The sequence below is a fragment of the Salvelinus alpinus genome, chromosome 22 (assembly GCF_045679555.1).
Source record: "Salvelinus alpinus chromosome 22, SLU_Salpinus.1, whole genome shotgun sequence".
NCBI classification, from domain to species: domain Eukaryota; kingdom Metazoa; phylum Chordata; class Actinopteri; order Salmoniformes; family Salmonidae; genus Salvelinus; species Salvelinus alpinus.
The window spans coordinates 49,812,203-49,827,007 of record NC_092107.1 but is presented as its reverse complement, the minus strand read 5'-3'; the positions used below and the strand labels follow the sequence as shown (position 1 = coordinate 49,827,007).

Sequence of the window (14,805 nt, the reverse complement as noted above, 5' to 3'; positions counted from 1 at the left end):
AAACACGCGTCAAACAACTTAAGGGGGTTTATTTGCCCCCGTCCAATACACCTAACAATTCAGAGTCAAGTGGAATAAATAGGGTTAGGTGGGTTGATAAAGCAGCTAGTTATTAACTCATTTTAAGTAATGTTCTTTGTAACCCATGCCTCTTTTCGCCTGCCCTTTCCTCAGGAACTGAAGACCAAAGCCATCAGCATGTTGACAGAGGCGGTCCTAGATGGTAGCCAGGCTATGAGAGACCCAGTAGGAGGCAGCGTAGAGTTCCACTTTGTCCCCATCCTGAAGCTCATCAGCACTCTCCTCATCATGGGCATCTTCAACGATGAAGACGTTAAACACATCCTCAAGATGATTGACCCAAATGTGTTCGCTGGGAAGAAAGAGGAGGTGGAGGAGGGAGACAAGGCAGAGGATGCTACCGCCAAGGAAGAGGGTGAAGAAGTGAAGGAGAAAGAAGAGGAGGAGGAGGAGGAAGAGGAGGCAGATGATGAAGGAGTAGGGGAGGAGGAAGAAGAGGATGAGGAACTGAAACACCTAAAGAAAGAAGAGGGGGAGGAGGAGGAGGAGGAGGGGGAGAAGGAACACGAGGAGGAAGAGAAGGAGAAAGAGGAAGCAGGGGAGAAAAAAGAGATGACAGAAGAGGAGGAGGCAGCGGCGATAGAGTTGGAGCTAGAGAAGGAAGAGGCGGCTTTGGAGGAGGGACTACTGCAGATGAAACTGCCAGAGTCTGTCAAACTGCAGGTGAGTCTCTTCTGACAGCCATGTGAGTACTAAGGCTGGTCTTAGCGATTTGGAGGCCTCAGTCAAAGGCCCCTGCTATGTCTATTTAACACAATCATGGCTACTGAACGAAGAGTTGTTCGGAGCCTGGTTTTTGTAAAAGTCTAACTGAAAAGACTTGAAATGCTCTTCACTAGTGAAGGTCTTTGCATCACCACATAGGACAGGGATGGGCAGTAATGTTGTCTCAAGGGACACATCAGGATTTTAAAATTCAACAGAGAGGGCCTCACAGATTTTTGTTTGTCAAAAGCAATTAGCAGCCCAGAAAAAAGGGCAATAGTTTCTTCATGTTTTTATCTGTTTTTTTACACTTTCAAGTTATGGATTTACGATGTGTAAATTCTGGACTAATACCTATATCTGATATTTTCTTTGCAATATCGACCAATACCGCTACATTTTTTTTTCTTCATTTCATACAAATTGTAACCACGTTTCTATGTTCATAAGGCTAATAAGACATTATTTTAAATGACTTTGATATGGGAAAGGTGTATTTAAAAAGAAAAAATCCATTAGAAATGGATTGGAATGTTCAGGAAAACATCAGAGAAGATCATCAGGTAATAATTGTGTGTGTAGAAAAAAATACATTTTTTTTCAATTGCGGTTTTGTCCCAGGCTCTTTAAACATGTCCTGCGCGGCGTAAGCGCTGTAGAGGGAGGTAGAAGACACGTACTGGTACGTGTTCCTGAGAGTCCGAGCTTTCAGCCATGGGTCGGAAAAGCTCATAATCCCAAACGTTCAAAAGCTAGAGCTAAATTTATAGAAAGGCAAGATAAGAGCAAACATCAGCGATTACTCACGCGCCGGAGGAGGGCCTCAAGCGGGGGTTGAAGAAGGCAAGCTAACAAAAATAATGTTTTATTAAACTAAATTATGCCAAGTTCACAAGAACCCCCTGGTGATGTGAGGCAATTGTCTTAGTTGCCTAAATTCGCCACCGCAAATACTTTGCCTAATTTATCAACATAACTAAAAAAAGGGCATGCATACAAACAAAACCTACAAAAGATGTATGAAATGTTTCTCACATGCTGGAAATCACAGAGAAGACAATTGTTTATATGAACGAAGTACGCACAACTTCATGCTGCTCTGGACTCAAACTCATAAAGGCTAGTTGTGAGTGTTGTTTTGTGAACTGATCTCTCTCTCTCTGTCTCTTCTTTTATCTCTCCCCCCCCCGTCTTTCCGTACCTCCCTCTCAGATGTGTACGCTGCTGCAGTACTTCTGTGACTGTGAACTGAGGCACAGGGTGGAGGCTATCGTGGCGTACTCAGATCAGTTTGTCAACGCCATTCAGACCAATCAGAGGGTTCGCTATAACCTGCTGATGCAGGCCTTCACCATGAGCGCTGCCGAGACCGCACGCAAGACACGAGAGTTCCGCTCCCCACCTCAGGATCAGGTACAACTAGCCTTGTCCAAGCCAGAACGGTCCATAGGGCAGGACCAGGTACAACTAGCCTTGTCCAAGCCAGAGCGGTCCATAGGGCAGGACCAGGTACAACTAGCCTTGTCCAAGCCAGAACGGTCCATAGGGCAGGACCAGGTACAACTAGCCTTGTCCAAGCCAGAACGGTCCATAGGGCAGGACCAGGTACAACTAGCCTTGTCCAAGCCAGAGCGGTCCATAGGGCAGGACCAGGTACAACTAGCCTTGTCCAAGCCAGAACGGTCCATAGGGCAGGACCAGATACAACTAGCCTTGTCCAAGCCAGAACGGTCCATAGGGCAGGACCAGGTACAACTAGCCTTGTCCAAGCCAGAGCGGTCCATAGGGCAGGACCAGGTACAACTAGCCTTGTCCAAGCCAGAACGGTCCATAGGGCAGGACCAGGTACAACTAGCCTTGTCCAAGCCAGAACGGTCCATAGGGCAGGACCAGGTACAACTAGCCTTGTCCAAGCCAGAATGGTCCATAGGGCAGGACCAGGTACAACTAGCCTTGTCCAAGCCAGAATGTAGCGTGAGGCAGCTTGATGTACCAGTACCCCCTCTGGACAGGACACCAGTCTATTTCCTGTTTCTGTAGCGTGAGGCAGCTTCATGTACCAGTACACCCTCTGAACAGGACACCAGTCTATTTCCTGTTTCTGTAGCGTGAGGCAGCTTGATGTACCAGTACACCCTCTGAATAGGACACTAGTCTATTTCCTGTTTCTGTAGCGTGAGGCAGCTTGATGTACCAGTACACCCTCTGAACAGGACACCAGTCTATTTCCTGTTTCTGTAGCGTGAGGCAGCTTGATGTACCAGTACACCCTCTGGACAAGACACCAGTCTATTTCCTGTTTCTGATGATAGGTCACTGTGTGTGTTCCTTCCTGTCAGGTGATCCTGCTGACCAACTTTAAGCATGGTCCGGAGGAGGAGGAGTGTCCAGTACCGGAGGAGACCAGAGACACACTGACCGACTTCCACACTGACATCCTTATACATTGTGGTCAGTAACCCTAACCCCTGACCCCTAACCCTGACCCTACAGCACATCATAACAACCTTCTGACCCCTGACCCTTAACCCTGACCCTACAGCACATCATAATAACCTTCTGACCCCTGACCCCTAACCCTGACCCTACAGCACATCATAACAACCTTCTGACCCCTGACCCCTAACTCTGACCCTACAGCACATCATAATAACCTTCTGACCCCTGACCCTGACCCACAGCACATCATAACAACCTTCCGACCCCTGACCCCTAACCCTACAGCACATCATAATAACCTTCTGACCCCTGACCCCTAACCCTGACCCCACAGCACATCATAACAACCATCTGACCCCTGACCCCTAACCCTGACCCCACAGCACATCATAACAACCTTCTGACCCCTGACCTCTAACCCTGACCCCACAGCACATCATAACAACCTTCTGACCCCTAACCCTGACCCTGACCCACAGCACATCATAACAACCTTCTGACCCCTAACCCTGACCCACAGCACATCACAATAACCTTCTGACCCCTGACCCCTAACCCTGACCCACAGCACATCATAATAACCTTCTGACCCCTGACCCCTAACCCTGACCCACAGCACATCATAATAACCTTCTGACCCCTGACCCCTAACCCTGACCCCACAGCACATCATAACAACCTTCTGACCCCTGACCCCTAACCCTGACCCACAGCACATCATAACAACCTTCTGACTCCTGACCCCTAACCCTGACCCACAGCACATCATAACAACCTTCTGACCCCTGACCCCTAACCCTGACCCACAGCACATCATAACAACCTTCCCGACCCCTTTACCCCTAACCCTGACCCCACAGCACATCATAACAACCTTCTGACCCCTGACCCCTAACCCTGACCCACACACAGAGAGCTAACTATGCTTACCATGTATCCTCTCCTCCAGGCGTGCACATTGAGGCGGAAGAGGAGGAGGAGGAGGTGGACACCTCTCTGAGAGGGCGCCTTGGCCGGTACGTAACTCTAAGGAGCTGGACCTTTAGCCGAAAGTTTGCCGGTTCGAATCCCAGCACTCTTCTGTCCTCTTCTCAAGTGTTTTGTGTGTGTGTGTGTGTGTGTGTGTGTGTGTGTGTGTGTGTGTGTGTGTGTGTGTGTGTGTGTGTGTGTGTGTGTGTGTGTGTGTGTGTGTGTGTGTGTGTGTGTGTGTGTGAGAGAGAGAGATGTGTGCTATCTGGGGGGTTGACAACTGAAGAGAGCAGAATACACATTTATGTTGTTTGCTGCAACATACGGACAATATAACGTTGTATTGTGTTATAACATACTGACAATATAACGTTGTATTGTGTTATAACATACTGACAATATAACGTTGTATTGTGTTATAACATATGGACAATATAATGTTGTATTGTGTTATAACATACGGACAATATAACGTTGTATTGTGTTATAACATACGGACAATATAACGTTGTATTGTGTTATAACATACGGACAATATAACGTTGTATTGTGTTATAACATACTGACAATATAATGTTGTATTGTGTTATAACATACGGACAATATAACGTTGTATTGTGTTATAACATACTGACAATATAACGTTGTATTGTGTTATAACATACGGACAATATAACGTTGTATTGTGTTATAACATACGGACAATATAACGTTGTATTGTGTTATAACATACTGACAATATAACGTTGTATTGTGTTATAACATACGGACAATATAACGTTGTATTGTGTTATAATATACTGACAATATAGTGTTGTATTGTGTTGTATCTCCTTAGGCTGATGGGCAAGGTGAATAACTTGAGGAAGAAAAAGGAGGTGGTGGAGGAGCCAGAAGAGGAGGAGGAGGTCAAACCCAGTAAGAACACAACCCCCAACCCCTAACCCCTAACCCCTAACCCAGTAAGAACACATTCACCACCCTAACCCCTAACCCCTAACCCCTAACCCCTAACCCAGTAAGAACACAACCCCCAACCCCTAACCCCTAACCCCTAACCCAGTAAGAACACATTCACCACCCTAACCCCTAACCCCTAACCCCTAACCCAGTAAGAACACAACCCCCAACCCCTAACCCCTAACCCCTAACCCAGTAAGAACACATTCACCACCCTAACCCCTAACCCCTAACCCAGTAAGAACACATTCACCACCCTAACCCCTAACCCCTAACCCCAGGAGAAGGAGGTCAAACCAGTCGGGTAACTCTAGTATATCCCTAACCCCTAACCCCTAACCCCAAACCCCAGGAGAAGGAGGTCAAACCAGTAGGTTAACTCTAGTATATCCCTAACCCCTAACCCCTAACCCCAAACCCTAGGAGAAGGAGGTCAAACCAGTAGGTTAACTCTAGTATATCCCTAACCCCTAACCCCTAACCCCTAACCCCAAACCCTAGGAGAAGGAGGTCAAACCAGTAGGTTAACTCTAGTATATCCCTAACCCCTAACCCCTAACCCCAAACCCTAGGAGAAGGAGGTCAAACCAGTAGGTTAACTCTAGTATATCCCTAACCCCTAACCCCTAACCCCTGACCCCTAACCCTAGGAGAAGGAGGTCAAACCAGTAGGTTAACTCTAGTATATCCCTAACCCCTAACCCCTAACCCCTAACCCCAAACCCTAGGAGAAGGAGGTCAAACCAGTAGGTTAACTCTAGTATATCCCTAACCCCTAACCCCTAACCCCTAACCCCAGGAGAAGGAGGTCAAACCAGTAGGTTAACTCTAGTATATCCCTAACCCCTAACCCCTAACCCCAAACCCTAGGAGAAGGAGGTCAAACCAGTAGGTTAACTCTAGTATATCCCTAACCCCTAACCCCTAACCCCTAACCCCAAACCCTAGGAGAAGGAGGTCAAACCAGTAGGTTAACTCTAGTATATCCCTAACCCCTAACCCCTAACCCTTATATCCATGAGGTGATCTTTATCTGTCTCTGTGCTTAGAACACAGTCTGGAGTTGCTGTTTTCACAGCTTCACACAGTTAAGTGCCTAGTTTAAGTCTGACAGCTCATCAGTTAACTCAAGTATAAACAGACAGACATCCTAGACTTAGTTGACTTATTCCTGTTAATAAATCCAAGTGGCGCATCGAGGGCCTCAACAGTCAACTTTGCTCTGTTCCAGACCTCCTTCCAGGTGATTCCTGACAGACTTGACTCCTGTATTAATTCAAGTGGTGGCGTAGTCTAGCACTTCCTAGTGGTCCCTCACACTAATAATATTCTATCTATTTTATCCCCTGTACCCCCAGAAATCCCCTGTAAATGTTCCTATGCCACAAAAGCTTGAGCTGGTGTAGTTCCCGGCCAACACAAAGTAAAAAATAAGTAATATCTTGTTCATTCACTACAACTCCATTGTGTGTCCCTCCTCCTTTTCCCCCAAGGCACTCTCCAGGAGCTGATCTCCCATACCATGATCCACTGGGCCCAAGAGGCCTTCATTCAGAACCCTGAGCTGGTGCGTCTGATGTTCAGCCTGCTCCACAGGCAGTATGATGGGCTGGGAGAGCTGACCAGAGCCCTGCCTAAAGCCTACGCCATCAACGCCATATCTGTCCAGGATACGATGGACTTGTTGGAGTGCTTGGGCCAGATCAGATCTCTGCTCATCGTTCAGATGGGCCCCGAGGAGGAGAGGCTCATGATCCAGAGCATCGGGTACGTCTGGTTACTGGAGATTTAGGGTTAGGGTGGGTACTGTACCTTTAAGGTTAGGGTGGTTACTGTACCTTTAAGGTTAGGGTGGTTACTGTACCTTTAAGGTTAGGGTGGTTACTGTACCTTTAAGGTTAGGGTGGGTACTGTACCTTTAAGGTTAGGGTGGTTACTGTACCTTTAAGGTTAGGGTGGTTACTGAACCTTTAGGGTATGTCTGGTTACTGTACCTTGTAAAGGTTAGGCTCATGACCCAGAGCATCGGGCATCAATTAGGTGGCCTAGTGATTACCAGGGTTGGAGTCAGTTCCATTTCAATTCAGTGAATTTGAATTTGAATTGTACCCCAAACCTGGCAACGATTACTGAAAGAAGAAATGGATGCACGGCAGGAACAATTCAACTACGATTATTTTAGTTCATTTAAAAGTCTCTTTGTTGTTGTACGCTGTGTCCTTCTCCAGGAACGTCATGACAAAACAAAGTGTTCTTGAAAAAGAAAAGCGGAGCCGCACTCTCTAAGGAGCTCAGATGCAATAATTGAATAACCTAATAAACCAACGTTTATCATTAAATTATTGTATTTGAGCTCCTTAGAGTGTGCGGGCGTCTTTTTCAAGTGTTCTACTCCGCTAGCCAGCACCTCGCCTATACAGGTGTGCGTTTCTTTAAACAAAGTGTTCTACCAACACCCCAACCTGATTAGAGCTCTGATTGTTTACCTATTTAATTATTTGTTTGTTTGTTTTCCAGGAACATCATGAACAACAAGGTGTTCTACCAGCACCCTAACCTGATGAGGGCTCTGGGGATGCATGAGACTGTCATGGAAGTGATGGTTAACGTGCTGGGAGGAGGAGGAGATTCCAAGGAGATCCGGTTCCCCCAGATGGTGACCAACTGCTGTCGGTTCCTGTGCTACTTCTGTCGTATCAGCCGTCAGAACCAGAGGTCCATGTTTGATCACCTCAGCTACCTGCTGCAGAACAGCGGCATCGGCCTAGGTACAGTACACTCTGCCTGTCAATCAGAAAACACACAGAGGAACTCTTAATCACTGGTAAGGGATCAGTTATGTTTTCATCCCCCTAGTGGTAAAGGTTAGGATTGGGGATAGGGAAATGTGATCCTAGATCTGTGTTTAATAAACATTCTCCTGGTCTTCTTGTAGGTATGCGTGGATCCACCCCTCTGGATGTGGCTGCAGCGTCCTGTATCGACAACAACGAGCTGGCCTTAGCTCTACAGGAGCAGGACCTGGAGAAGGTAACCCTAACCTGTCACCCTGTATCCCTATTTAACAGGAGACTGCTGAGGTTAGGATGGCTCATAAAAGTGGCCGGAACGGAGAAAATGGAATTGCATCAATGCATTTGATACCATTCCACTCTTTCCACTTCAGTCATTACCACGAGCACGTCCTCCCAAATTAAGGTTCCACCAACCTCCAGTGTCCTATTACTTATATAGAGCGGGAAGAATGGCGCTGGATGTGATGGCTGACGTTTTACAGGCTCCTAACCAACCGTGCTATTTTGTGTGGTTTTTTGCGTTGTTTGTAACTTATTTTGCACGTAATGTTGATGTTACCGTCTCTTCTGACCGAAAAAGAGCTTCTGGACATCAGTACAGCGATTATTCACCTTGAACTGGGCAAAGATTTCTTCTTTAATGAGTCTGACACAAAGGATATAATGCTGCTCCCAGACAAGGCCCAAATCCCCGTCATTCGCATGAAGAAAAGAAGGAGATACAGGGGCCGCAGATCAGGGTGCCTTGTGAGAATTTGTCGGCGAGTGGGGAACTCGCCTCTACCATCCGTTCTATTGGAAAACGTGCAATCACTGGAGAATAAACTGGATGAGCTCCGTTCGAGACTATCCTACCAACGGGACATTAAAACCTGTAATATCTTATGTTTCACCGAGTTGTGGCTGAACGACGACGCAGATAATATACAGTTGGCTGGGTTTTCCGTGCATCGGCAGGACAGAACAGCTGCGTCCGGTAAGACGAGGGGTGGTGGTGTCTGTCTATTTGTTAATAACAGCTGGTACTCAATGTCTAATATTAAGGAAGGCTCGAGGTATTGCTCTGTCACGATCGTGTGGAGGAGAGACGGACCAAAACGCAGCATGAGGAAAATAAGCCATCTTCTTTTTATTATTGAAGAAGGCAAAACGAAACAAAAACACTTACAAACTACCAAAACAACAAACGATCGTGAAGCTAAATAACGTAGTGCACACACACAGGCTACAAACGTTGTACATAGACAATTCCCCACACCAAACTAAAGCCTATGGCTACCTTAAATATGGCTCCCAATCAGAGACAACAGAAACCAGCTGTCTCTAATTGGGAACCCATTCAGGCAACCATAGACTTTCCTAGACAACTACACACAACATAGACAGAGCTAGACAACTATACTAAACATAAAGCCAACTACTCTAAATAAACCCCCTAAACCTTACAATCACCCTGGACACTACAAAACCCACATAAATACCCATGTCACACCCTGACCTAACTAAAATAATAAAGAAAACAAAGAATACTAAGGCCAGGGCGTGACATAGCCCCCCCCCTTAAGGTGCGAACTCCGGGCGCACCAGCACAAAGTCTAGGGGAGGGCCTGGGTGGGCATCTGACCACGGTGGTGGCTCAGGCTCAGGGCGAGGTCCCCACCCCACCATAGTCAATCCCAGCTTCTGTAGCCTCCCCACAATGACCACCCTCCAAATAACCCTACCTAAATTAAGGGGCATCTCCAGGATAAGGAGCAGCACCGGAATGAGGGGCAACACCGGAATGAGGGGCAACACCAGAATGAGGGGCAACACCAGAATGAGGGGCAACACCAGAATGAGGGGCAACACCAGAATGACTGGCGGATCCTGGCTGGCTGGCTCTGGACGCTCTTGGCTGGTTGACGGCTCTGGACGGTCATGGCTGGCTGACGGCTCTGGACGGTCATGGCTCGCTGACGGCTCTGGACGGTCATGGCTCGCTGACGGCTCTGGACGGTCATGGCTCGCTGACGGCTCTGGACGGTCATGGCTCGCTGACGGCTCTGGACGGTCATGGCTCGCTGACGGCTCTGGACGGTCATGGCTCGCTGACGGCTCTGGACGGTCATGGCTCGCTGACGGCTCTGGACGGTCATGGCTCGCTGACGGCTCTGGACGGTCATGGCTGGCGGAAGGCTCTGGCTGATCCGGTCTGGCGGAAGGCTCTAGCGGCTCCGGTCTGGCGGACGGCTCTAGCGGCTCCTGTCTGGCGGACGGCTCTGTAGGCTCATGGCAGACGGGCGGCTTTGCAGGCTCATGGCAGACGGGCGGCTTTGCAGGCTCATGGCAGACGGACAGTTCAGACGGCGTATGGCAGACGGGCAGTTCAGGCGCTGCTGGGCAGACGGGCAGTTCAGGCGCCGCTGGGCAGACGGGCAGTTCAGGCGCCGCTGGGCAGACGGGCAGTTCAGGCGCCGCTGGGCAGACGGGCAGTTCAGGCGCCGCTGGGCAGACGGGCAGTTCAGGCGCCGCTGGGCAGACGGCAGACTCTGGCCGGCTGAGACGCACTATAGGCCTGGTGCGTGGTACCGGAACAGGAGGTACCGGGCTAAGGACACGCACCTTCAGGCTAGTGCGGGGAACAACAACAGGGCACACTGGACTCTCGTGGCGCACTCTAGGCCTGGTGCGTGGTACCGGAACTGGAGGTACCGGGCTGAGGGCACGCACCTCAGGGCGAGTGCGGGGAGAAGGAACAGTGCGTACAGGGCTCTGGAGACGCACAGGAGGCTTGGTGCGTGGTGCCGCAACTGGAGGCACTGGGCTGGAGACACGCACCATAGGGAGAGTGCGTGGAGGAGGAACAGGGCTCTGGAGATGCACTGGAAGCCTGGTGCGTGGTGTAGGCACTGGTGGTACTGAGCTGGGGTGGGAAGGTGGCGCCGGATATACCGGACCGTGAAGGAGGACACGTGCTCTTGAGCACCGAGCCTCCCCAACCTCACCAGGTTGAATGGTCCCCGTAGCCCTGCCAGTGCGGCGAGGTGGAATAGCCCGCACTGGGCTATGCAGGCGAACCGGGGACACCACCTGTAAGGCTGGTGCCATGTACGCCGGCCCGAGGAGACGTACTGGAGACCAGATACGTTGGGCCGGCTTCATGGCACTCGGCTCGATGCCCAACCTAGCCCTCCCAGTGCGGCAAGGTGGAATAGCCCGCACTGGGCTAAGCACGCGTACTGGGGACACCGTGCGCTTTACCGCATAACACGGTGTCTGACCAGTACGACGCCCTCTTACTCCACGGCAAGCCCGGGGAGTTGGCTCAGGTATCCAACCCGGCTTCGCCACACTCCCCTTTACCCCCCCCCCAAGAAATTTTTGGGTGTTACTCACGGGCTTCCAGCCACTCTGCCTTGCCTTTGCCTCATAAAACCGCCTCTCCGCTTTCGCTGCCTCCAGCTCCGCTTTGGGACGGCGATATTCCCCTGGCTGAGTCCAGGGTCCTTTGCCGTCCAGGATCTCCTCCCATGTCCATGAGTCCTGTTTACTTTGCCGCTGTTGTTGGTTCCGATCATGCTGCTTGATCCTGTTGTGGTGGGGAATTCTGTCACGATCGTGTGGAGGAGAGACGGACCAAAACGCAGCATGAGGAAAATAAGCCATCTTCTTTTTATTATTGAAGAAGGCAAAACGAAACAAAAACACTTACAAACTACCAAAACAACAAACGATCGTGAAGCTAAATAACGTAGTGCACACACACACACAGGCTACAAACGTTGTACATAGACAATTCCCCACACCAAACTAAAGCCTATGGCTACCTTAAATATGGCTCCCAATCAGAGACAACAGAAACCAGCTGTCTCTAATTGGGAACCCATTCAGGCAACCATAGACTTTCCTAGACAACTACACACAACATAGACACAGCTAGACAACTATACTAAACATAAAGCCAACTACTCTAAATAAACCCCCTAAACCTTACAATCACCCTGGACACTACAAAACCCACATAAATACCCATGTCACACCCTGACCTAACTAAAATAATAAAGAAAACAAAGAATACTAAGGCCAGGGCGTGACATGCTCACCTGAGGTAGAGTACCTCATGATAAGCTGTAGACCACTCTATCTACCAAGAGAGTTTTCAACTATATTATTCGTAGCTGTCTATTTACCACCACAAACCAATGCTGGCACTAAGACCGCACTGAACAAGCTGTATAAGGCCATAAGCAAACAAGAAAATGCTCATCCAGAAGCGGCGCTCCTAGTGGCCGGGGACTTTAATGCAGGGAAACTAAAATCCGTTTTACCTAAATTCTACCAGCATTTCACATGTGCAACCAGAGGCAAATAACTCTAGACCACCTTTACTCCCCACACAGAGCTCACCCTCCATCCATTTGGCAAATATGACCATACTTATATCCTCTTGATTCCTGCATACGAGCAAAAACTAAAGCAGGAAGTACCAGTGACTCACTCAATACGGAAGTGGTCAGATGACGCGGATGCTACGCTAGAGGACTGTTTTGTTAGCACAGACTGGAATATGTTCCGGGATTCATCCAATGGCATTGAGGAGTATACCAGAATGCATGAGAGCACCAGCTGTTCTGGACGACTGTGTGATCACTATCTCCATAGCCGATGTGAGCAAGACCTTTAAACAGGTCAATATTCACAAGCCCGCGGGGCCAGACGGATTACCAGGACGTGTACTCAGAGCATGCGCAGACCAACTGGCAAGTGTCTTTACTGACATTTTCAACCTCTCCCAGACCGAGTCTGTTTCAAGCAGACCACCATAGTCCCTGTGCCCAAACAAGTGAAGGTAACCTGCCTAAATGACTAGTGCCCTGTAGCACTCACGTCGGTAACCATGAAGTGCTTTGAAAGGCTGGTCTCACATCAACACCATTATCTCGGAAACCCTAGACCCACTCCAATTTGCATACCGCCCCCAACAGATCCACAGATTACACAATCTCAATCGCACTCCACACTGCCCTTTCCCACCTGGAAAAAGGAACACCTATGTAAGAATGCTGTTCATTGACTACAGCTCAGCATTGAACACCATAGTGACAACAAAGCTCATCACTAAGCTAAGGACCCTGGGATTAAACACCTCCCTCTGCAACTGGATCCTGGACATCCTGACTGGCCGCCCCCAGGTGGTGAGGGTAGGCAACAACACAGCTGCCACGCTGATCCTCAACACGGGGGCCCCTCAGGGGTGCGTGCTCAGTCCCCTCCTGTATTCCCTGTTCACCCACGACTGCGTGGCCAAGCACGACTCCAACACCATCATTACATTTTCTGACGACACAGCGGTAGTAGGCCTGATCACCGACAACGATGAGACAGTCTATAGCGAGGAGGTCTGAGAGCTGGTAGTGTGGTGCCAGGACAACAACCTCTCCCTCAACATGAGCAAGACAATGGCGATGGTCGTGGACTACAGGAAATGGAGGGCCGAACACACCCCCATTCTCATCGACGGGGCTGTAGTGGAGCGGGTTGAGAGTTTCAAGATCCTTGGTGTCCACATCACCAACAAACTATCATGGTCCAAACACACCAAAACAGTAGTGAAGAGGGCACGACAACGCCTTTCCCCCTCAGGAGACTTTGCATGGGTCCCCAGATCCTCAAAAAGTTCTACAGCTGCACCAACGAGAGCATCCTGACTGGTTGCATCACTGCCTGGTATGGCAACTGCTCGGCATCCGACCGTAAGGCGCCACAGAGGGTAATGCGTACAGCCCAGTACATCACTGGGGCCAAGCTTCCTGACATCCAGGACCTACAGTATATACTAGGCAGTGAGGAAAGCCCATAACATTTTCAGAGACTCCAGTCATCCAAGTCATAGACTGTTCTCTCTGCTACCACACGGCAAGCGGTACCGGAGCGCCAAGTCTAGGTCCAAAAGGCTCCTTATTAACAGCTTCTACCCCCAAGCCATAAGACTGCTGAACAATTAATCCAATGGCCACCCGGACTATTTGCATTGACCCCCCCCCCCCCCCTTTGTTTTTACAAGGCTGCTACTCGCTGTTTACTATCTATGCATAGTCACTTTACCCCTACCTACATGTACATATTACTTTGTTTTATGAAATAAAACTCTATATTCTTAAAACTGCATTGTTGGTTAAGGGCCTGTAAGTAAGCATTTCATGGTAAAGGTCTACACCTGTTGTATTCGGCGCATGTGACAAATAACATTTAAATTGATTTGATTTGACCCAAACCCTTACTCTAACCTAAAATAGAACACCTCAGTCACCCTGTCCCATGCTCCTGTCTAAGGGCTACCCTGCTAACCCTTACCCTCTCCTACCTGCTCCTCTCTCCAGGTGGTGACTTATCTGGCGGGCTGTGGACTACAAAGCTGTCCCATGCTTCTATCTAAGGGTTACCCTGACATCGGCTGGAATCCCTGTGGAGGAGAGAAATACCTGGACTTCCTCCGCTTTGCCGTCTTTGTCAACGGTCAGTTACAGTACCTCCAACACCTAGCCTGCAACAGACTCTGAATATACTTTCTGTTTCACAATTCTGAAGTGTGGATTCGGAGTGGTTTCCATCTAATACCTGGACTATATTCCTGATGTTGCTGCTGTTATCATTGATATTGTTATCGCTGACTTGGCTGAAGTCTCTATAGCTGTAGTCTCCACCATGATAGTCTACACCATGGTAGTCTCCACCACAGCTGTAGTCTCCACCATGGTAGTCTCCACCATGGTAGTCTCCACCATGGCTGTAGTCTCCACCATGGTAGTCTCCACCATGGTAGTCTCCACCACAGCTGTAGTCTCCACCGTGGCTGTAGTCTCCACTGTGGCTG

At 49.1% G+C, this 14,805-nt stretch overlaps 1 protein-coding gene across 4 annotated transcripts in view; it reads left to right on the top strand.

Annotated features, from left to right (window-relative positions):
• Positions 1–14,805, top strand: part of ryr1b (ryanodine receptor 1b (skeletal)) — a 275,237-nt gene that overhangs the window by 119,475 nt on the left and 140,957 nt on the right. For all 4 annotated transcript variants that reach the window (XM_071360277.1, XM_071360276.1, XM_071360275.1 and 1 more), the window contains 9 exons: positions 175–744; positions 1,999–2,199; positions 3,126–3,237; positions 4,175–4,241; positions 5,033–5,112; positions 6,648–6,921; positions 7,672–7,922; positions 8,090–8,184; positions 14,312–14,447. In XM_071360277.1, coding sequence (XP_071216378.1) covers positions 175–744; positions 1,999–2,199; positions 3,126–3,237; positions 4,175–4,241; positions 5,033–5,112; positions 6,648–6,921; positions 7,672–7,922; positions 8,090–8,184; positions 14,312–14,447 — 1,786 coding nt within the window. The remainder of the gene's footprint in view (positions 1–174; positions 745–1,998; positions 2,200–3,125; positions 3,238–4,174; positions 4,242–5,032; positions 5,113–6,647; positions 6,922–7,671; positions 7,923–8,089; positions 8,185–14,311; positions 14,448–14,805) is intronic.